At 51.0% G+C, this 23,082-nt stretch overlaps 8 protein-coding genes across 8 annotated transcripts; 6 read left to right on the top strand and 2 right to left on the bottom strand.

Moving 5' to 3' along the window:
• Positions 1-4,985: 4,985 nt before the first annotated feature.
• On the top strand, positions 4,986-5,525 carry J3458_003096 (uncharacterized protein; the record flags this gene model as incomplete). The annotated part of the gene is made up of 1 exon (XM_007811146.2): positions 4,986-5,525. One exon carries the CDS (start codon positions 4,986-4,988, stop codon positions 5,523-5,525), a length of 540 nt encoding a protein of 179 aa, XP_007809337.2.
• Positions 5,526-6,427: 902 nt separating this feature from the next.
• Positions 6,428-7,043, top strand: J3458_003095 (uncharacterized protein). Its single transcript, XM_066117579.1, has one exon. The coding sequence runs from the start codon at positions 6,461-6,463 to the stop codon at positions 6,824-6,826; it is 366 nt and encodes a 121-aa protein (XP_065977366.1). The 5' UTR covers positions 6,428-6,460; the 3' UTR covers positions 6,827-7,043.
• A 505-nt stretch (positions 7,044-7,548) lies between these two features.
• J3458_003094 (uncharacterized protein) lies at positions 7,549-8,713 on the top strand (the record flags this gene model as incomplete). The annotated part of the gene is made up of 2 exons (XM_066117578.1): positions 7,549-8,418; positions 8,483-8,713. Exons 1-2 carry the CDS (start codon positions 7,738-7,740, stop codon positions 8,711-8,713), a joined length of 912 nt encoding a protein of 303 aa, XP_065977365.1. The 5' UTR covers positions 7,549-7,737.
• Positions 8,714-9,044: 331 nt separating this feature from the next.
• Positions 9,045-9,809, bottom strand: J3458_003093 (uncharacterized protein; the record flags this gene model as incomplete). The annotated part of the gene is made up of 2 exons (XM_007811144.2): positions 9,045-9,188; positions 9,282-9,809. 2 exons carry the CDS (start codon positions 9,807-9,809, stop codon positions 9,045-9,047), a joined length of 672 nt encoding a protein of 223 aa, XP_007809335.1.
• A 1,134-nt stretch (positions 9,810-10,943) lies between these two features.
• On the top strand, positions 10,944-11,258 carry J3458_003092 (uncharacterized protein; the record flags this gene model as incomplete). The annotated part of the gene is made up of 1 exon (XM_066117577.1): positions 10,944-11,258. The coding sequence occupies one exon, from the start codon at positions 10,944-10,946 to the stop codon at positions 11,256-11,258; it is 315 nt and encodes a 104-aa protein (XP_065977364.1).
• Positions 11,259-13,224: 1,966 nt separating this feature from the next.
• UGP1_1 (UTP-glucose-1-phosphate uridylyltransferase) lies at positions 13,225-15,561 on the top strand (the record flags this gene model as incomplete). The annotated part of the gene is made up of 4 exons (XM_007811143.2): positions 13,225-13,338; positions 13,955-14,050; positions 14,126-14,202; positions 14,271-15,561. 4 exons carry the CDS (start codon positions 13,225-13,227, stop codon positions 15,559-15,561), a joined length of 1,578 nt encoding a protein of 525 aa, XP_007809334.2.
• A 3,177-nt stretch (positions 15,562-18,738) lies between these two features.
• J3458_003090 (uncharacterized protein) lies at positions 18,739-19,817 on the top strand (the record flags this gene model as incomplete). Its single annotated transcript, XM_066117576.1, has 2 exons — positions 18,739-19,351; positions 19,417-19,817. 2 exons carry the CDS (start codon positions 18,739-18,741, stop codon positions 19,539-19,541), a joined length of 738 nt encoding a protein of 245 aa, XP_065977363.1. The 3' UTR covers positions 19,542-19,817.
• A 557-nt stretch (positions 19,818-20,374) lies between these two features.
• On the bottom strand, positions 20,375-21,710 carry J3458_003089 (uncharacterized protein). The gene has a single exon (XM_007811141.2). It carries the CDS (start codon positions 21,408-21,410, stop codon positions 20,826-20,828), a length of 585 nt encoding a protein of 194 aa, XP_007809332.1. The 5' UTR covers positions 21,411-21,710; the 3' UTR covers positions 20,375-20,825.
• Positions 21,711-23,082: the final 1,372 nt, after the last annotated feature.

The raw sequence follows: 23,082 nt of genomic DNA, 5'->3' as shown, positions 1-23,082 counted from the left end.
TATGTACTTACTTAACACTTAATTCTCATTGGATATTAGCCCGGTAAGGGACCTTGCTGGCACCTTGACACATTCGAAGGGATGATGGTAATCCATGCATGATAGAATATGCGAGCCGCTATGCCCAAAGGGCAATCATTATCCTGAGCAAAACATGACAATTCTTCAGCGCCCTTTGACCATTTCTTGGCTACTTCCTGGACAGAGGTTGGCAGCCCGTGTTGTCAATACTTGATTGCTTTGTCCGACGACCACTGCTCAAGTTCCATATGCCCCGTCCCAAACAATGTAACTACTAACCTAGTTATTTGGGTGTCTGATCAACTCAGCCGCGAGTCGAGAGCCGCTGGAGACCACCGAGTAATACCTAGGTACGCGTGTAGACTATTTGTGAGACATCTGCGTGATGACCTAGCTTCGTGTTCCTCTGTACTACCTACCAGACTCTACTTCATCCTGTGCTCCGGGGACTTTGTCCCAATTTCAAATGCGGAGACGGGGCTTGATAGTATCAGCTTCCGGCCGAGAGATGTCCCTTGCAATTTGCTTTTGGGTTTTTCTTCCTTGTGTCATCGCAGTGCGGGTGCTCCCTAGCTAGAAAATTGGCGGGCGCGCTTTGGCCCTCGAATGGGGTTGAAACAGCCCGCGAGAAACAAAGTTCAATAACCGCGATCAAGTCTTGGTATCTCAGATCCGGATCAGCACCAACATGGCTTGAGTTCCACCCGGAATGTTAACTAGCAGCAACTCTATTGTCTTGTCTGTACTACTTCGTATGCCAGAGGTTCTTATATTCCGTTTCCCTCGCCATCCACTCAATGCCCCTCGCTCTCCCACATACTCGCAGAGACATGGGAACCTTGATGGGGGAAAAGGGGCATTCCTGGGCCCAAATTTGCATTTGGCGGTGCTGCTAGTTTTCCCAGTCAGGTCCCATTCCATTGTCGATGTTTCTTGAAAAGACTGCAACTATTGTATTGCAAGTCCCTTTAGTGTTGCCTCAAGACAAGGGACACCCAGTTTGGCATGTTTCCTTGCTTCCCAAGCGGGGAGGGTCTCCCATTCCCCCAACTTCATTCGCAAAATATACAAGGCGGCGATACTGATCCATGAAGGACTACGAGGATGTGGCAAAGGAAGGCTGCCATTGCTCTCTTCATAGGCCAGTGTCGTAGGATAGAACGCGGTAGTTTTTGTCCAGTCAGGTTCAGCATTTCCAAGCTACCACGAGTGCCCAGCGGCTAACATTGAAGGCACTAAGGTGCCCAGGCAGAACCTGCCACTGGTCAAAAACTGCAAGTTGAACCAGACAAGTTGACCGTTGGCGCTAACTGGTCGGCCGCATTGGTGCTTTCCCTCCATTGAGGGTCTCTGGTGCGCGAGCTGGGTTCTGGGAAGGAGCATCTGCCTATAGAAAGGAGCGACGAGTCTGCAAATCTGATTTGATTTTTTACACATCACTTTATCGCGTCCTTCAACTCCCATGCCGTCTGGTTCAAGATATCCAACCCGGGTCATTCAAAACAACGCTCGTGTCCATGCCATGATTGCAATTGGCTCTCGTCCACAACGACAGAGTTGTGGATATATTCTGCTCAATATCCATTGGTTCAACGCTCAGCTGCTCTGTGAAGGGGTGAGAAACTGTGAGGGCAGTTCTCTATTTGGTTGGGGCCAGTCAATTTCGGCCATGCACATCTTACCTAGCGGGCTAGCATCGTTCGATATCACAATCATGTCACCTCACGGCAAAAAACTGTGAGAGGTCGTTTTGCAGGGTGTGTACACCAATTAATCTGGGGAAGCGCTCCTTCCGGCAACCACACCTGGCCTCGCCAGTGACTCGGGACCATGGCATTGTTTCGAATGTCCCCATTGACGCTTGCCCTAGGGCTCGATTCTTCTTCAGACGAGACGGGATCATGCCACACGGCAAAGGTTTCGGGACCAAGCCGCCCATCAGCTCGTCTGAAGCGCCATAATTTCGAAACAAGGAACTACGTGTTGCGGCCAAGTCAAGCGATTGGGCTGGCTAATATCAGCCCGCTACCGAACTTTCAACCTGTCAATTCGTCCTAATCATTGCTGTTCTGTACATGGGTGTGTCTTCCAAAAGCAGGCTGCATCACCGGCGACTCTCGTTTACCATGGCCAACTTGCAGTTCTTCATCCCGGGTCCAGAGGCTTCTGACCTCTGACAGCTTGATCTACGGACACTGGCACATGCTTTGCACCACTCTTCGCTCCCGCAACTTCCGCTCATTTGCCTCGGTGCGCGTGAAAATGCTAGGCTTGGGCATTTCAATATTCTAGTGTCTGCAAGCCACTGCTCCACTTTCTTCAACATCCAAATCATGAGGCGAGTCTTCATGAGATGGCGTACGACATCCATGCTATCTTCAACAACCTTGCGTCCAAGTCCACTTCTCCAAGAATGCAACGCGAGTGTGGTGACAGATCCCTAGTTTACCCCGGGTTTTTTACGACTGGGATAATATCATGATTTGGGTCAGGTGAATTTTGAAAGAGGGCTTTTTTCCAGAAGCCTGTCACGTTTTGAGACGATTCGGGGAACATCTTTACCACATTGGTTGAAACCCAACTACAGTTACTCATACAACCCACCCTTACAACATATATTACAACAAACACCTCATTGCGATACGACAATCAAGGTGCCGCCAAATTGCAAATCATATTCGAAGTTTTTTATGCAAAAACTATTTTACTAACCTGCTACTACTGTAGAAACCAGAGGATCATATCGGTTCCCCGCTCTTCACAGCCCTTTGGACATGGCTTGATTACAACAGCTCTCGTTAAATTGCACACTGGTCACCTCAATTCGGGACTTTTCTGTTCGCTTTAGCATATGAGTCTGATGCTGCAGAAATCACACCGCAGTGACTTGCTCGCATACCTCTTAAGGACTATGAAGGCTATTGAATGTCAAACCCCATATGCTCTGCAGCGGCTAACCCAACTGGGTTACAGGAAGATGGCACAAACCTGATCACAGCTTGTCACTTGTTGACCGATATTCTCTTCTTGGCAATACCAGTTTAGCTGGCATTTTGTGGCTTTTTGTAGCAGAAGTTCGGTTGTGTTTTACGCCGTGAAGAAGCACACAACATTCGAAGAGTCGAACAGGTCGTTTCGCATGGTGCCAGGTCTCAGGTTTGCGTTTCAAAGCAATGCTCCTCTCGGTGTTCCTCCGGCTGAGCTGGGGCGACAGCGGACCATTTCCTGCGCATTGTCGCCTAAGTGGTGTACTCTGTGAGGAGACCAAGTGCTCGCCTTGCCATCTGGAACGGCATGGTGGAAATCTCGCACGCCATTAGTATCCCGGTTAATACAATGATGTGGTGTTAAGTAGTCCACCCGCAGGGCGTGTGAAAGGCCCTTGCCTGTCAACACGTTGGTGCTGACTAGAGCCTTCCCGTCTCAAACGGTTCAAACATGCCTCAGTTCTGCATGTGTTGAGGGGGCTTGTGCGCAGAAGCTTCCAGGTTTCATTTTTTTTTCTGGGCATTTCTCCTACGTAGCTGATTCTGTTGTCGTTGACCGGTCGTCTCACTAGCCCTCTGTCAATAAAAGGGGAGGCATTTTGTGTTTCTCTCTGATGATATCCTGGTTCAAGCACAAGGGTGCCAGGAAAGTGGCGTTTACCTAATGTCTATCATAGCCCCATACCGACTTTCGTTTTGGACCGTACCCATCCTTGAGAAGCGTTGACCATACTAGGTATTCAATAAAATCTCGAGTTATAAATCCAGAAAGTGCTAATTTCGGCATTAGCACAATAACATCTCTAATGGTCTTTCACCCGTTCTCACCTACGCTCCTATTCGTTCGACGAGGCAGCGAATCTACCACCAGAGTAACGAACATGCAGCTCTCCCCGCTGAACCAGCTGTTTGGGACACTGGCCGAAGTCTTCACACTCGAGTGGAACTTGAGCCCTGGCCCTGGTTCAGGGAAGATCTGTCAGCCTTCATTTAGGGTATAATGTTCCCCCAGACGAGGACGAACATTGCCAAGGATAGTTTGTCACTGTGGTGTCGATGCCTTGGACAGCCCTCAGTCTCGTGAATATTTAGACTTCAAGAACACGGCAAATTGACCGAGTAGTTGTCATTAATATATGCTCACAATAAACAAAAATTTCGGACGCGGCAACACCAGAGACCCACCTGAGCTTTATTACTATAATTTCCTATGCAAACTGTTCTTTCGAGGCTAGTGTGACGGTTCGCACCGTGGTAAAAAGCTCGGTTCGGCCTCTCACGAACCGTTTGAGGATAGTTCAACCTCATGCCGCAGTCACACCAAAGCCAAGCTCGTTGTAACTAGTCGCTGCCGGAGGAGGGCACGTCCCCAACAATTCCGTCCTTTTGAGTTGTTACATTGATAGAAAGTTCAAATTATGCGGAATTCCCAATCGCATTTCTCGTATACGATAACTTGCGGTTTGCAGCCACAAATTTCTAAGCACCCCGCAGTGTTAGCTCTCGACTTCAGCAACTGCCATGACTCCGCAGTGCAGACTTTGATAGTATCTGCCGTGGTTATGGCGATTAAGTTGCGTGTATATCGGAGCCCTATTGCTTTACGGTGTGACTGGATGGTCTCGGTACTTTCAATAACATTGTGAATTTGCTCGTGCCGTTTGGCCCGAGCTATGAACAGGACGAAAACGGCAAGAGAATTGGCAATCGTTCATCTAGAGTCTCAGCTCGCTCGCTTACAAACGTTTGTTCCGTGGAAAAGTCGAAGGAAACAAGGCACCACCTGATTTTCTATGTGACTTGTGATTGAGAATAAATAGGAGAGTCCTGACGACAAAGTTGACAATGATGGCAATCAAAATCACAGGTTTTACAATAAGATAAAAAGAAGGAAAAATATGACAGCTAATCCTACCACAAGATTCAATCAAACGGCAAATGGCTCCCCAACATATCACTTTCGTTGGCATCGGCAACATGGGCAATGCGCTCGTGCAGACGTTGCACGAAGCCGGCCATCCAGTGACTATCTGGAACAGAACAAGGCATCGTCTCCAAATCGACAATCTCATTGAACTCAGAGCCAAATTTAAACAAGATGCCGAGATTGCCTTCAGCCGCAGTGGAAGGCTAGTCATGATCTGCGTGCTCGACTACGACACCATCTACAACGCCCTCGACAAGGTTCCATCGTTTGCCGGGAAGACAGTTGTCAATCTCACCAACGGCTCCCCCTCGCAATCCACGGTTGCAGAGGAGTGGTTCAAGCGCCGCCAGGCAGAACGATACTTTAACGGAGCCGTCATGGCGACTCCAGAGCTGGTCGGCACTGCACACTCCTTGCTGGTGTCTACAACGGCGAAAGCGAAGAGCAATTCAGCGATGTCAAGTCTGTCCTGGGAGCTATGGTTGCCGCTCACTACGAGTTGTCCTGATGCGGGCTCAGCGTCAAGACTGGACCTCGCCGCCTTTGCCACCATGTACGGCATGTTCTCGGGGCCGTGTGTTGCTCGGTGAATCGAATCGAAGGAACCCGTGTGAAGTTTTCTTTTCCTAAACAAGGCGAGGCATTATTTCCGCAAAGTGACACCGATAAACTTGGTCCAGTTTGGCAATATTACCATGGTGGTATTGATAGCTTACACTGCTCCTCTTGTACCGCTTTGAACCACTTGACCACACAAGGGTGTGACCCCGAATCAGGAATGAGCAAATGCGTTCCTGGACCTGGACGCCGTGGCTTATTGCACGTGGTAGAATATTCCATATCGACCTGCATTTGGGCAGAGGCCGAATTTAAAACACGGTTGACCGCATACGGAAGTGCTCGGCGTCTGGTAGTCGTATCTACGACGTTTGCTGCCGTGTCTCAACAGTTAGTACTCCGTATTTATTGTGATGATCCGTCTGAATATCAGGGCCCGACACCATGTACCTGGACCACGCAGACGTTCCTACTTGGGCGTGCCGAAACAAGGGCCTTTGGATGCTTGAGGTAGCGACGGCGACAGCTACATGCCCGAACTATCGACCTGTGTGGTTAGCTTGCTGTGCCGATCGTCAACTTGGGGGCAACAGGCTTCGAGAACGGGGATGGCAGCCTGAGCTTCTTCATCCGAAAGAGACCACACGCCGACCTTTTGGCACCTGCCTAGGATGAGAGTGATGGAATTACGTACATGGTTGTCGTTTGCGCCGATGGCCCGTGGAGTTGGGACGGAGTCAAGGGTGACAAGGGGGCCGTGCCGGTGGGTTAGCCTTGCATAATTTTTTCTATTTGCTTGTTTGCGCGGACGAACAGCGAACGATTTGGAAGCTGCAACATGTCCAAATGCAAGAAGAAGAAGAAAGGGTGCAACAATTTGGGAGAGACGGCGACCTTGGCTCACTTGGGCATCATGTCCGAGGCGAGACAATCGATGGCTTTTCTCCACTGAGAGAGGGGGTGGCTCATGGGTAGGGGTGGTTTGGGACAGGTTGAGCTCGGGAATGGCATCATGATGAGTCTACTTGAAGTGCGATTGCTTTCGTGCAGGATTTTATCTGGTGCTGCGCGAGTTGGAGGAGCGCATAACGGCAGCAACCTTTCATATCCAGCATCCTTGCTCGATACATCTAACAAGCGGGAACCTAGTCTGCGCTGTGTGGATGGCATAAACCACGTGCGTATCGTTGAACATCATCATCATCATCATCAAGCGCAAATCAAGCGCAAATCACACGGAGCGCCATGTTGCAGCCGTGCCGATCACGACCTGAGCCCGTTCCGTCGGCGTTGCGACGTTGCGGTCGGCGCTCCCCTGTTCCGACGTCGATGAACGGTTTCAAATGGTCAAGATGCCGAGAATGTCCAAATTGTGCGAAGGAGAGTTGCCATTATGTTTGCCTGGTGTAGCAGTTCTGGTTTTGTCGTGATGGAGGGTCCCGACTCTGCAGTGGCGGAGAATGCTGGAATTTAAAAATTAAAAAACAAAACATCGTTTTGGTGTCGGTCACTGTCGTACCAACGTCTGCAGTGACTTGTCCACGTATTCCGTATGCATAGAGACAGTATACGGAGTAATACAGTAGTAACTTTCTCGTACCAACGTTACCATGCCTTCTACTTACAAGACCGACTTTCCTTCACCTGTCACCACTGTTTGCATACATCCGGCCGCAGTATATTGTAAATGTACATCAGATCAAGTCCCTCTACGTTGTAAGCAACATGTTTGTATTCCCCAGACAGTAAAAGTCTCGGTTTTCCAAGTACCTCCAACATTGCCTTGCGAGTCGCGACCCGACATGTTATAGGGTAGGCCATTCTACATGCAACTACCTACCCATCTCCAACCGTACACCCTTCCGATGTAAAATGGCCAACGCAGCAGGTATGATTGCAAAGAAATATAAATCCAGTGCCAGACCTCAGCCTGTGGCATAATTGGGGCTAGTTGCCTTGAATTCCGTACACCGGACGGATCCGTGTGAATGAGCGACACCACAAAGTGCCCCACTAGCAGACATGGAATTATGACTCCATTCTCACTCATGACAACAACTTCAGTGGCCTCATCACCGCTCCACGCCGATTCACAAATATATATATATATATATTTCTTGATAACTCGTGATATCCCATCAAACGTTCCATTTCTCTCGCATCAACAACAATCTTCAGCAGAAACCCCACAACCTCAACTCACAAAACCGACACGCCGACCCCATCACCAGATTCACCACCACCATGCCAATACCCATCAAAACCTCGCACTCTCTGCTCCTCGCCACGGGCGAAGCGCCCGCCACAGTCCGCGTCCAAAACATCCAATCCACCGTCCAAGGCCCCAGCGACGCCTGGGGGCGACAAGACCGCCCCCAGCCCATCTCCATATCCGTCACAGTCGGCATGGCCCAGTCCTTTGGGCCGACGTCGACGTCGGACGCCCTCGCCCCCGACACGGTGCACTACGGCCTCTTGAGCAAAGCCGTCCTCGCGACGCTCGCACGCCTCGGCGCCCAAGGGAGCAGCGGCCGGCCGCTCACGCTGCCGAGCATCCTCGCCGCCATATGGGCCGACCTCACGGGCGTCGACACGTCCGGCCGGCCCGGCTCGCCCGGCGGCGACGCGCAGGGCCCGCCGTTCCTGAGGCTCGGGTCCGTAAAGAGCCTCGAGGTCGAGCTTCGCCTGCCAAAGGCCACGCTGCAGGGGGCCGGCGTGTGCCTGACGGCCGCGGCCGTGTTTGCCCGCGGGGCCATGGCGATGCGCGGCATGAAGCTGGCGCTCTGCGACCTGCGCATCCCCATTCTCATCGGGGTGAACCCCAACGAGAGGCGCGCCAAGCAGGGTGTCGTTGCCAACGTCGAGGTGGAGCGGCTCGACGAAGCCCGTGATTGCTACTGCCCCCTGGAAGACGTGATAGCCAAGGTACGTTCGGGAGGAACACCGTGGAAAGCCGGGCCTGCTAGCTGACGTGTTTTGGGCGCTCAAGGCAATGACGAACTCGTCCTTTGAGACTATCGAGGCACTGCTGGCGGATATGGCCCTGCGTATCACGACGTACTTGGTCCAGAATCACGACCCGCCGGCGGATGGGGAGGGCTGGCAGCTCAGGATTGCGGTTGAGAAGCCCATTGCTGTGGTGTTTGCGGATGCCCCGTGTGTGGAGTTGCGCATAAATACAAATGACGTCTTGCTCGGAAAGGACGTGGTTGCGCGGTGAGTATATACTTTGAAAGTAAAGTGAGTAAAAAAAAAAAATAGTAAAATATACTGAACTACATGGCCCGGATGATGACGCCGTCGTAGTACCGTATATATATATGCCAAACCTATGCACAGTCTAAACATGTCTTCTAATGCTGTGGGGTATCTATATGCTTCACTTGTTCTAGGGTAATACATAGCCCAAGTCTCTGGCATGCCTTCCGGTCTAAATCATATCAAACATCGCTCTACGCGTCATAATCCATCCTGCGGTGCCCGTTAAATGTCTTCAAAGGACAAACGCAAGGAGCGGCAACCACCCCCCCTTTGATAGGCCCCTCGCCACCTCACAAGTCGGCCTTTGCAGAGGGGGGCACGTCGCCGTTGGTCACCTGGCGAACAAACTCAGGGTCAGGATCATACATCATGACGTGGAAGTGTTCCACAGCGTGAATGGACTTGAGCGCAGCCCAATTCCTGAACCACACAACCTGTCAAAGGACGAAAGGAGTTAGCGCTCGGGAGTATCATTTGCAGCCCCCGGGCCGGGCGGGGTTTGGATGTTGCTCGACCTTGATACGTACGTTCTCTGCTGGGACCCGTGTTCGGAATGTCCTGGTTACAAACCCGTCAATCTCTGCTCTCGCCTTGTCGGTCAAGTCACCGGTGGCTTGATTGGCCTCGAGCTCAAATTTGGTCCACACAACAAGATGAACGACTCGCTTGTCCAATCCGTAGGGCCAGTCGTTCCACAGAATCTTTACGTCTTCTGCGTACTGGAAAGGGTTTCCTCGTGGCTGGAGAGGAGCTTGCCACCGCAATCGTTCTTGCAGAATGAAGCTAGCAACGCTGCCATATTGCCTGGCCAGTTTGAAAGTGAAGGCCTTGTAGCGTCTTAAATCCGAGGGCCTTCTCTGGAAGGCCTCGAGACGGTTCTCGTGAATAATCCTGCAGACCTGTTCCCATGTGAGGACCCTAAAGGCGGAATCCGGCATACCAATAATACGGCGGTCCTTTTCGTTGAGAAGGGCGAGAAACGGAGGGCATTCAGCGGTCAACTCATGAGGAGGACAGTTGACCTGCCAAAAGGGAACGACATGGAAAGAGCCCATGACGATGAGACTGTCTGTCTGTCTGTTTGGACGGGCTGTATGGTCAGATCTCCAGGCAAAAAAAGGTAAATAGTTGAGTGTCGGGCCAAGTTGTCACAACTGTACGGAGTAGACCTGATCTGTGAAGGGAGGACGTCTGTCGAAGTGGATACGGATGCCGGCTAGGTTATGCGGATATGCAACGACGTTGATGCTGATCGTTTCCGCAAATACAGGCCGAGAGCGTTGTGCTGATCAATGGGGCAGCGAGATCAAGAGGGTGAGAAAAAAAGGGATAAGAAAACAAGACCAAGATGAGCTCCAGAGAGCAGAAGAGATACGGTCTGGAGTCATTCATGTCTGGCCCTTGGGGAAAGACGCAGATGGCCCAAATCTCCACATGACGCGGACGTCGATGCCACAATTACGCATCGCGGGACTGTGAACAAAAGATGCCCCACTGAGTCATGGCCCGGCAACGAGAAGTTGGCGATGGGCGAGGATGCCTCTTTTTAAACAAGTTATGAGACCATCTGGGACCATCTGCATACCGGAGACATGTTGGTTGTTTGATGGAGTGGCCAATGGAGAAGACGGATGCAACGTCGTTGTCGATCGGGACCAGGGCTGACTAAGCCTGATCAGCCAGTGGCCAGAGCCGATGCTCAATTGACAGAATGTCGACGTGTTCATGCAGAAGTACCAAGGTATGAAAACAGAAAGCAATTTTGATCAAAAGAGTAACCGTACATATTCCCGCATTTCCGCTACGAACAGACTACGGTCTGCCTACTCCGTGCTGGTCTTGGCTTTGAGTAGAATAACGTCCTGTTCCTGGCGAGACCGTGACGTTACCACTCGCTGCGAATTCAATGAACCTGTGCTCATTTACTCCCCCATGCCGGATCTCATGGCTCTTTTAAACATTGTCGATACACACTACTCCGTACACTACATGGAAGACTCGGGCGATTTGACCCTGACCAATGCAGCCCCCACGTGTCCGGGGATCAGCTTCCGGTGACTCGGCTTCTAGAATCGAGACTGGATTTAAATGTCTTTGAGTACTCCGTACTCGGTCGATGAGATGGACGGAGTACACTGGTGAAAATGAAAGTCAAGTGTCTGTCAAAATCGTGACAGTCTCACTGCAGAATGGCCAACGGGCCTCGACGCAACACTCTGATCAAAAGCTGGCCCTGCAATGAAGCAGTACTACGGAGTACTACTCTCCAGTACTCAATAAACCCCCCTGGGCAACCAAGCCACCTTGAAGCAGTTGCCAATTTTAATAGTCCGCTTCAGCCCCTGAGAGAATGGTCAGATATGGCAAGGTTGGGAGGTGACGCGAGATTATTGATTCCATTCTCGTCTCAAGCGGCAGTCACAAAAGGCCTGGCTTTCAATTTCTCTTCGGCCAGCAATGTCGGAGTGTGCATCCAATGTTTTGCTGCGCCACCGGATCTGTGATAATTGACGCAGCCGACGATGGCTGATGTGTCACTGTTTGTGTTCTTTTCCCCTGTACGCTCAACTTGTGAGAACAGGGAAACGGGTCCAACCAGTCGTTTTGAAACGGTATCACACGGAGTAGGCAACTTACGTACGACTTGGAGTTGCGTAGTTGAAGCAGTGTACGGAGCAGTTGTTGGGCAAAAAGACGGCAGTGATCAAGTCGGGCCTATGCCTGCGTAAAATTTTTCTATCCATCGACGGCTTACATCGAAGCCAGTTGAGTGAATGGCTTCGAGTTTGCAATTTGTTGGGCTTTCGATGATTCGCGCCCAACCTTTGTCGTGCCTTGGAGCAGCCACAGCGCAGATGCACAGATAAAGCACATTAATTGGACAGCACTTGCACAGGGACGGCGTTGAGGGTCCCTCCAGAAGGCTGAGCTGTGAGATATCACCGGGATCAGTCGCGTCCTGGGCCCGTTTTATTCGTTTTATTTGCCCCCATGGTGGTGGCGATGGGCGATTAAACAGAAGCCGGGAGTTTTTAATGAGATAGATGGCTGGAAAAATTGTGTGATGTGGCGTGTAAGAAGGAACAGGCGATAGAAATAAGTCAATACTCTTTTTTTTTTTTCAGGTTTTTGTTTTTCTCGCATTAGCAAGGGGTTGGTTGCTGATGGAGCAAACTTATTTTGAATCAAGGATGGGCGGACGGGCATGGCTCGCCATTCTCGACAAGTATTCGAGTACATGGATACTTTTATTAGAATAACATTGAAGGGCACGGCTCACCACCTCCATGTCCAGTCGTTGGCAAGAGATGCCGCCCCCTTTTCGTCATTGCCCACGGCGTAAAGGGTTCAATGCCCATGGCTATTGGCTCCAACAATGAAACCATCATCCGGGGCTGCACATCATTGTGCTCTTCGTGTTCCCTTTTCTGACGTCAACCTTTGCCCCTCTTTGCGGCTGCCCAGATTTCTGATAAACCAGACTGATGACGCTCCATAACGGAGCACACCAGACGGCACGCTGGAGTCAATACCGTCGGTCCATTGGTCCTCAGCGCTCCTCCGGCGCTTCTCCAGCACTGCTTCCAGCAGTTCGGGAGCAAGTTGGAGGTCTGGACGCTGTCGCTAGTTCCCGGTTCCCAGTCGTTGCTGCCACCGCCTCTCCACAAAAAGCCTCAACTGTTAGTGGACACCTCCAACGCTGAAATGCTGGCAGGCAACCAGGGGGGAGCGAGGGACCACAATTTTTGACCAGCTCCGTGGGAGTAACGTACTCTGTACGAACTGTTTGATTGATTCTGCACCGTCAATGTGTACCGAGTACTCCGTACAGAGCACCGAGTAGGGGCGTCGAGTACCAGACCAATAACTTGGAAGTTACTTGGCTTGACCAGTCAAAGCCAGAGTGCTCAAAGGTGCCGCTCTTGTAATGACCCCATTTTTTCGCGATACCTGATGAGTACTTATTTAGTAACACGATTAAGTGCTAAAAACTGTAGTTTGTTGGGGGTTAAGATAGGTGTAATGTAGCTTGTCGTATATCCATGAGTTTCAATACTTTTACCATCATATTAACTCGTAGTGGTATCATGTACCTCTTAATTTAAAATATGTGATTGGTTAGCATCCTTGTTCGCTACAAAATCGGCACCCTCGAGCACCCAAAGGGATCCTGGACCAGAGTCGAGACTGGAGCTCCCAATCTTCAACCAGCGACTCAATTCTTTAAATAAGTGACCTAGCTCCCTCCCCCCCACCAGACTTCCCACCTCCCCCTGCCCCGCCTTCCCTGGCCTCACTTATTGTCGACATTTCCAACCTTCATCGTCCTTCATTCCTCCTGAATCTCCCATTCACTCTCTGACCGCATTGCTGTGAAAAGCGTCGGTTTGACAGCTCCGCCCCCCAAAACTCTGCGAGAGACCTCGAGCCACACCTGATACCCCGATTCACGAGACTTATACATACAACATGGCTGGCGTCGTAAAGAGCGCTTTACCCTCGCACCTGAAGCCTGCGGCCAGCGGCGGCGTCGACGACAATGGCTTCGAGAGACGTCATCATGGCAAGACCCGTAGCCACATGGTTAGTAAAGACCTCTTTTCCGCTCTCTTCAGCTTGCGATACCCGTTTCATCTCAAACACACCCTGTACACCGCTCGCTATCCTGGCTCATGAGTCTGCGCGTTTGCGACTATCTGTCTGCTCTCCTTGTTGGGGTCGCCTGCTCCCTTGCTGCGGAAACGCAACACAACGCAACGCATTCACTGCAATTGTCCCATGGGAGCTCCCGGCTGCCGTCCAAGGATATTGTTAGAGCTTGTTCGTCCCATCCCAACACAGCTGTGTGGCTGTGGCTGGGACCTGCTGCTCAGAAACTTGTTTGATTCAGTAGCTTGGAGGGTCCCATGGGCTGCCAAGTTCACCTCGTTGTCGCCGAGCTTGAGCTTCGACAGAAGCAATGGCAGTGTTGGACTGTCCATGATCCTTGCAGGACCAGTTCACCTTTCACTACCAGTACAAATAGCGGATGCCCCGACCTTGACGCAAGCTGTTTATCCTTGCGGCTGGTTTTCTGACCACTCAGTTCTTTTTCAATACACCCCTTCACCTTCTTACTCACGGCTCCAACGACTTTTCTCCAACCATGCCTCACATGCTGTCCCGATCTGGCGGAATCCAGCTAACTGAGTCGCGACAGGCTTTCGAAAACACCTCTACCAATGTTGCCGCTGCTCAGATGCGCAATGCCCTCACCAACCTCGCTGAAACCGTCGAGGACCCTAACGACAAGAAGGTAATCATCATACCTGCTCACATGTGACACGGCAGATGGACAGAGCGACGAACTGACTACCACTGCCACTTTTAGCTGTTTGAGACTGAAATGGACAACTTCTTTGCTCTTTTCCGCCGCTACTTGAACGACAAGGCCAAGGGTAATGCCGTGTATGTTTTTGCCTCGAGGCTGAATCAAGAGGGAACAAGAAGGCGGTAAACTGACAAATCCATTCTAGTGACTGGGATCGCATTGCCCCCCCGGCCCAGGGCCAGGTCGTTGACTACGAGGATCTCGCAAACTCAGAGTCTGTCAATTTCCTTAACAAGCTCGCTGTCTTGAAACTCAATGGTGGCTTGGGTACCTCTATGGGCTGTGTCGGCCCCAAGTCCGTCATTGAGGTCCGTGACGGCATGTCCTTCCTCGACCTTTCCGTGCGCCAGATCGAGTTCTTGAACCGTACCTACGGTGTCAACGTTCCCTTCATCCTCATGAACTCGTTCAACACCAACGACGATACTGCCGCCATCATCAAGAAGTACGAGGGTCACAATGTCGATATCCTCACCTTTAACCAGTCTCGATACCCCCGAATCTACAAGGACTCGCTATTGCCAGTCCCCAAGGACTTCAACTCTCCCATCTCCGAGTGGTACCCTCCCGGCCACGGTGACGTCTTCGAGTCTTTGTACAACTCTGGCATTCTCGAGAAGTTGCTCGAGCGTGGCATCGAGATTGTTTTCCTGTCCAACGTTGACAACCTGGGTGCCGTCGTTGACCTGCGCATTCTCCAGCACATGGTTGAGACCAAGGCCGAGTACATTATGGAGCTGACCAACAAGACCAAGGCTGACGTCAAGGGTGGTACCATTATTGACTACGAGGGGTCCGTCCGCCTGCTTGAAATTGCTCAGGTCCCCAAGGAGCACGTCAACGAGTTCAAGTCCATCAAAAAGTTCAAGTACTTCAACACCAACAACATCTGGCTCAATCTCAAGGCTATCAAACGTGTAGTTGAGAACGATGAGTTGGAGATGGAGATTATCCCCAACGGCAAGACTATCCCAGGAGACAAGAAGGGAGAGTCCGACATTTCCATTCTGCAGCTCGAGACGGCTGTTGGTGCTGCCATTCGACACTTCAACAACGCCCACGGCGTGAATGTTCCCCGCAGGCGCTTCTTGCCAGTCAAGACTTGCTCCGACCTGATGCTCGTCAAGTCGGATCTATATACCCTCAAGCACGGCCAGCTACAGATGAGCGCCGCTCGATTCGGTGACGCTCCCCTCATCAAGCTCGGTGGCGACTTCAAGAAGGTTTCTGATTTCCAGAAGCGTATTCCCTCCATCCCCAAGGTCCTCGAGCTTGACCACCTCACCATTACTGGCGCTGTCAACCTGGGCCGTGGTGTTACCTTGAAGGGAACTGTCATTATTGTTGCTACCGAAGGTAGCACCATCGACATCCCCCCTGGTTCCATCCTCGAGAATGTTGTTGTTCAGGGTAGCTTGCGCTTGCTTGAGCACTAAGCTAGTCGGACGTATTAGAGGGAAAAACGAAGCAAAAATTGGGCGTCACTGGGCGTCTCGCAGAGAATGGCGAACTGCAATTAAGGCAAGCCTGAACGGCATCGGACTTTTCTATTCCTGTTTCTAGCATGGATTACCAGCCAGTGGGATGGTAACAACCGGCACAACACAGTACACACAATAGTACATATACATTAGATACGCTCTCCGGCCACAATATGGACGTGACTTGATAAAGGAAGCTCTTTTGGCCTTTATTTTTTTCTTTGGATTGGAGTGGGAACCGGGCATTGTAGTTGCAAACGCGTACGCAATACGTAGTGTAATTCGAAATAATGACTGTAGCCGGGAGGTCTGGCTTGATTTGTTTTTTTTTTTCCTTTTGGCGGGTTCGATGACGCGACTGTGTTGACTGTGCAAAACAATTCGAAGCATTAGGAATGAAGATGTAATATGTGCACAAAGCTTCCAAAACTTGGTCACAGGTGGGACTGGTCTCTTTTAGCGCGAGAGATCATTCCCGACGCCGTTCATAGCCACGCACACCTACTATTAATACAACAAAACAATGAAACAGAGATTTCGGCCAGTTCTGGTTCGTTAGGGCTCTTTTTGACGGGGCGCTCCCGCGGAGTACAATGAATGATGTGTCGAGCCCGCGCTGTGGACGTCGTGTCACACGCTCAAGCGAGGTGCATGTTGTCCCTGACAGACGGCACGACGAAAACCGATGGCAGCAAACTGGTACAAGTACTCTGTTCGGCGTGTAGAATCCTGTAATTTATTTTGTTTCCAGAGCCGTGTCTTTTTGCGATGCCGCCAATGGGAAATTGAACTAGGGCAGGCCCGATTGACTGGAATAGAACCGTGACGACAAGATGATGTGCCCCTTCTTTCAGCTTTGGCTACTCGGCACTCGGTGGAGAGGAGTAACAATACCTGGCAGTAAACATCAGCAAATGAGCGCCAAAATAGATCCACTTGCCACCAACGGGCCCGCATAACAAGAGGAGCGACACCCACTTGCCACGGACGAAAGTCTCGACCAACTGCGCTACCAGGGACAGCCCTAGAGAGCTCTTGTACATACTAGTACTATTAGACATGGATGGATTGTTCTCGGCTCAATCCGTAATATGACTTGGTGTGGCGCCGTCCTTTGTTGATAGGAGCTGGGCAATGCTTAGTCTTGCCAAAGGGCAGCGCAGCAAGACCGGGGAGAGAAGGATACGCGGCTCGAGCCCAGCTCCAGGACTGGCTCTGAGACGAAATTTCTTCAAGTCTTCAGGTGTCCAAGTGTTGCGCATGTTCTGCAAAAGCCGGACCACATTTGCAAGCACATGGCGCCTGGTGCACCGAGTGTCACTTACCAAAACTGGGAGCCCAGTGCTCGACAAAGCACAGCCGATACATTGAGGCGTCAACGTCCGTCTCCCCAGAAACACTTGAAGACTAGAGATTGACACTTGATTGGGCATGGCGTGCTGCGTAGTTGAGCTGACACCTTTTATTAATGTGCCATAAGATTTAGTGTTGACCCTAATTTTTGGGTCATCTAATAAAGTGGCCGCCGCCATGTTTTGTGATGCAAAATTTGGTGAGTGACCAAGGTTCCCCTGATCCGTCAGGCAAACTCTAACCAACAGGCCTATGGGGTAAGTACTCCATACTCGGTAGGTACCTGGGTAAATACTTAAAGGCTGCAGTTCCGCCGTTCCGCAGAGTGAAATTGGCCTGATCTCCGTCGAGTGTACAGAGTCATAAATGGTGCGACTCGTAAGGCGAGGAAACGCACTGCAGGTGGAACCACCTTCGGACGAATGATGAATCATGCTGGTCTGGTGAATGTGACACTGCGCCGTAATACTGCGCTCGCTCATGTATACATGCGGAGGAGTAGTAGATGCAGTTCGCTGCACCTGGTATGAGACATGAGAGGTCAAACGCCGACAGACCTTGACCAGCTCGTCACAGCTTGCTGGCTTGTGTGCTTCGGCCTGTGTCTTCTCTTTTCTTATTATACTCGTACACACGTACCAGTAAGAGAAGGGATTGGAGCGCATTGCCTCACCGTAGTTAACAGGGACATTTCTAGGCTTGTTAAATGGAGGTGTGGAAACGATAACTAGTACCGAGGTAGCCTTGGCCACAGGGGCCCTTGGTCGAGCTTCGTTTACTCCGTACGTATCCCGTCAACAATTAGGACATTGCCCACCAAACGACCAAGCACCGCCCATCGGCCTTGCATCCTAAGGAGAAGGTTCCGAGCTAGGCTAAGAGGCTTCAGCTGTGAGTGGTTCCTGGACCTGGAATGTGATGAATTGAAGACCACAGACCACGACACGGACGGGGCATGGCAGCCCACTTGAGCATGGGGTGGATGGGGTGGATGAAATTTGCCGTCTTGTCCATGATGGGGACGCCGACTCAAGTCCTGCTTGGTTGAGCTGCAAAATCTATTTGAATCCCGGGTGCGCCTCATCGTGTTGACAAAATCTTGTCCCCCCTTTCACTCTTTTCGATCCTGTGTTTTGTAATACTCCTCCGTCAGCTTGTACCATCGTTTGGCCACGTCCACTCTGAGCATTCACTCACCCGTTTGTCTGATGTAAGTCTTGACATCAGTCAATCCTTTCCCTCGTTTGACGCTTCTTATTTTCTTTGTCCGTCGCCAATAAACCATTGTTTAAACACGAAATACCCGCACACCACCGGCTAGTTCTGTCGAACCATCGGCCATTATTTGCAAGTGCTATTTTGGGGCAGTATCCTGGTCCTGTGGCGTTCAATATTCCGACTGTTGTCGTTTGCTGGACATTCAGTTGGACCGGAGCGGGAACCGTTCAACACTCGTATTTCCTGAGCCTAGCAGGGTTTGGAGAGACACTCCTGTCTTCAGCTTGGCCGACACTGGTCTTGGTTTCAGAACCACACCCCAGTTTGGGTAAAGGCAGCTGCATAGTTGCTCTTGCCACTTCGTCTTGGCGAGCCAACTGCAGTTCTAAGTGCTCGTACTTCTGCAGCTGCCAACATTTAAAGCTGGCTCGCGTTTGATCGTCTGCTACGAACAAATTGAGGCAGGGGCCGATGACATTGCAAAGACACTCTTGCTGACCAGCTTTTCGTTTGACAGTTTGCATACTTCACAATCGTTAGCAGATTACCGTTTCTTTCAAAATGAAGTGCGCTCTCGTCATCTCAGCTCTGGCTGCTCTGGTCGCTGCCAGCGACAAGCCCAAGTTCCTCAACAGCAACTTCCAGGTTATCGAGGGTAAGCAATTCACTTTGGAGTACGACGGCTGTGTAGGCGGCTGCACCATCGTTCTTCAGAACGGTCCTCAAAACAACCTTAAGGACGTGAAGACTATTACCAGTAAGTTTACATCCATGCCTCTGCAGATGTGTTTGAACTTGTATGCTAACATCCTTGAAGCTAGCGCGACTGGCGGCTCTTTCACCTGGACCCCCGAGCACCTTGCGTCTGGCACCTACGCCATAAAGATCATCAACAACGCCAACAAGGAGTTCAACTATTCTCAGCAGTTCTCTTACCTCGGCACTGGAGCTACCGTCACGGCTTCTGGCGCCAGCACGACTGGCTCTGCGACTGGCTCTTCGACCGGCTCCGCTACTGCTTCTACTGAGGCCTCGTCCACTGTCAGCATCACTGCGAGCAGGACGGAGAGCTCTACTGCGAGCAGCACAGCTAGCACCACCATTTCTACTGTCACCAGTTCTGCCACCTCTACCAGCGGCTCTTCCACCACTTCGGCCCCTTCTTCCACGACTTGTGAGCAAAATACTCCTAATCTAGAATCGGATGACGAATTATCCACTAACCACCCTTCTACACAGCCCAGTCATCCACTTCCACCAGATCTACTACCTCTGCCACCACCACCGTTCCCAACGCTGGTGTCCGTGCCACGCCCATGGCTTTCGTTGCAGGCGCCGTCGCTGCCCTCGCTTACTTCGGTTAGCCTGCACGAATAAACGGGATGGGTATTTGTTTTTAAACTGATGGGTTATGTAATTGGACGCGGCAAGCCTTTTTAGTAGTTAATTCCCAGTCAGCGTAATTGTGTTGCGACTCACTTGAGAGCGAGAGGGAGCATCGAGCATGAATTGTCAATGTCTGTTTTTCGTTTTACGCTTAACTGGCTGCCATTGCACTGCTACGATGGCCTCGCTACATGTATCTCTTGGTTCTATGCATATTGCCAATAATGACATAATACGAATCTGTAAAAACTGGGGCTAATTAATCTTCCTTGCCGATCTTTTGAATAGTGTCTGCTCACTGCATCAGATGTCAGCTATCTGCCCAGTTTTCCCTCTGCGATCAGACGAGTCCTTTTTCCAGGGTCCCTTCCCATCGGAAAGTTTAATCGCGGTAGTTTGATCTTCATTATCTTTTATCCTCCATGCGCCATGTAGAGTATGGCTGACTTCATTGATGGCGAAACAGAGGGAAAAAGGAAAAAAGACCTGCGGAGTAGCGTGTCCAGTATCCCAACGGCGCGTACTCATATTCTTTTGGCATGTCGTCAACGGGTTGACGTTTCACTCCGCATTATGACATCTGCATGAACATGGTACCCTGGTGTATGCTACACGATCCCTAGGGGTAAAACGTGCGACTTTACATGGTTGCGTGTTGGGTGATGATGCATCCTCCCGTGATTGGTGCGACGTGTTCATGAGGCACATTCATGCCTGACGTGGAGTTGCCACGCCGCGAAGAGACGCCCGGCAATGACCTACAAGAGGAATGTAAATTACACTTAACAGTACTATGGCTAATCGCAAACGTTATAATCCATATTGAAACTGAATATTAAACATGTCTTGGTACAGGCATCAAATGAAGCTCGGATACGACGTCCCTTTTCCCTGTCTGAAATCGATGCCTCATTGCTCTTCTTTTCCACCCCAAGCATTGTTTTATCCCGGGACATGAGACGTCTTACAAGTTTGCACAGGGGATGTCTAACGACAAAGGAAAAGGACAAATCAGAAAAGAAGGAAAAAGTAAAGCACAGGTGAAGCCACGATCCGGTACGCCCAGACCAAACCAAAGCCACTTCAGGAAAGAGATGATATTGATTGCCAAAGATGGGATGTCCAGAAAAGGCACCAGAGCTGGAAGGACGAAGAAAAAACAAAAGGAAAAGAGAACACGGGTGGAACCTGCTACTAAACAAACATGTGGTATCGTCGAGTATTCGTCACATCGTAAAATATTGTGGGCGTTGTCACCAAGTTTAGAAGCTTCTTGGGTAGTTGTATGTTGGCTCTGTCCCAGTCTCCCCTTCCATTGCCCACGCTCCAACCGCAAAGACATCGAACTCATAAGAGTCGACACCGATGGGGGCCCACGGGTCAAGATGTTGCTCACTCTCAGCGTGATGAGACTCCCGCGTAGCGATGGAAGCATGTGGCCTGCCAACACCTGGGCGGCATTTTGGACGTCGGCGGTGGCATCGGCGACGGCCACCATTATCACCGGCTGCGCAAATGCTGGGAGAGCTGTTGTTCAATTTTTCGAAGAGTTGGACGTTTGTTGCCGTCAGTTCCTGAGCAGGTCCGTAGATGTGCAGGTCGTCACCACATGGGGCGCCGTCTGTCTGGACTATAACCCAATCCGTGCTGTCGTCACAGCAAGATGGAGACGACGAAGATGGGTATGTCTTCACATACGGAAAGGAGTTGGCATCATCGACGTTGTAGCCATCTTCGTCCCGCTTACAATCGGCTCCTCTGCCTTCAGTAGATTTGGTGACATGGCAGGCCGGTGGTGGCCGAGGCCGGTGAGCTAGGTTGGCACAGCGAGAGCGTTGGAAGGGCATTCTCACAAGCCAGGTAAGTTGTTTGCAGTATGATTTTGCAGTTTCGAGCGAAGTAGATCGCTGCTTCGATTTGCAATCAAGGCCGAAATGAATGCCCACGACGTTTTCGGTTGGATCGTGTCGGTTGGCGACGAGTGTAAGTTGCTTGCTATTGTTTGAGGAAGATTGGCTGTAACAGGAAAAAGACAAAGCGAAGGGAGTGTTAGATTTTCCAAGGACTCAAGGTGCGAGTAGCTTCTTGAATCTGAACATTCCAAGTGCTTTGTCATGGGAGAAAATTGGTTGTCAAGGACAGAATGCTCCAAAGCGAATGATTTGGGGGAAAGAAGTTGGCGGGTGCTCTGTGACTTTATAGCTGGGAAGGGTCAACAACGGAAAGGGACTTGCAGACCCAGGACATGCACATTCATACATACATACATACATGCTCATGCAGGGCACGACGAGCAAGCAGCAAGCCACGAATAGCTCGAGACACCCGGCTTCACCATGGAAAGGCACTGGTAGGCAAGTCACTACGAGTCGCTACGAGTCGGGCACCGGGGGGATGGATCGTCAAGTGTTGCTTTTAGGCTGGCTGACGCAAAAGCGATGGTCTGCACGAACGTCGACGCAGCAGCCAACAAGGAGCCCGTGGCCATCGGCCTGCATCGGCCAGAGCTTGGGCCAAAACTATGGACGGCGGCAATGGGAAACTTGAAGGCGTATGTCACGCGGACGGCTTTATCGCTGCCACCAATCTTGGACCAACGAGCATCAACAGCAGTGAGAAGTGTCAACAAGAACTGGCGGGTAGGGGTTGTGTGATTGTTGCCAACACCCCGGTAAGGTCTGGCTGTCTGTCATGTCGTCCAGGATCCCAAAGATCTCGCCTCACTTTGCTCCCTGGCGGACTTTGGCTCCGTCCCCTTCGTTCCCTGTCGACCGCTGACCCACGTTACGATTTCCATCTGTGTCGACCAGACATTACTACTATGTTTCCGGCTGAGGGAATCATCCTAGCATTTGCGGGAAGAAGAAACTTGGAGCTCTGACAGCATCGAAGGCCCCAGCAAAGTATGGGACTTTCTGTCTGGAGTACTGAGGCTTAGCTCTGACCAGTGCCGATCCAACGGCGACCTGCAGTGCAAGATAGATGTCCTGTCGTTGCTGTGCTTAAAGAGAACCTCTAGCTTACTCTTAGGCATTATGCGGTATTATCTGACTTGTTTCTCGAGAAACAAGAAGCGTTCACGCCGGGTAAGATGCCCGGTCCGCAGCCTTTGGCATATTCTTATTGACCAGATAGGGGATCTTCTCCGATTGACGGCTACGGAACTTGGATCGAACACAATATCGGCGCCCCATTCGGACGCCACAGAAATTCTCAAATGGCTGCATCTCTTTATCCTGAGCTGTCCCTTTGGCTTGCCGGCCTGGCAGTCTTGGTAGTTTACGTGATGGTTGAAGTAATGCCATCGACCCGATAGGAGAGCTCCGACAAGATCGCAGGGGTCTGGCAAGGCGCATTGAGCACGTCCTTCCGCAGCTTCAAGGTTGCCAATAATAAGAGAGAGCTCATGGCCCAGTTCTTCTGGAACTTGTCTACTCAGTCAACCCTGCCACACCAGTAGCGAGCCTTGACAAGGGGCATGCAGCGCTGACAGCCCAAGTCCCCTTTCCTTGGAATTGA

This window comes from Metarhizium acridum, assembly GCF_019434415.1.
Source record: "Metarhizium acridum strain ARSEF 324 chromosome Unknown scaffold_13, whole genome shotgun sequence".
Classification (NCBI taxonomy): domain Eukaryota; kingdom Fungi; phylum Ascomycota; class Sordariomycetes; order Hypocreales; family Clavicipitaceae; genus Metarhizium; species Metarhizium acridum.
Note: the sequence above shows the minus strand (reverse complement) of the source record. Positions and strands in the feature narration are given on the sequence as shown.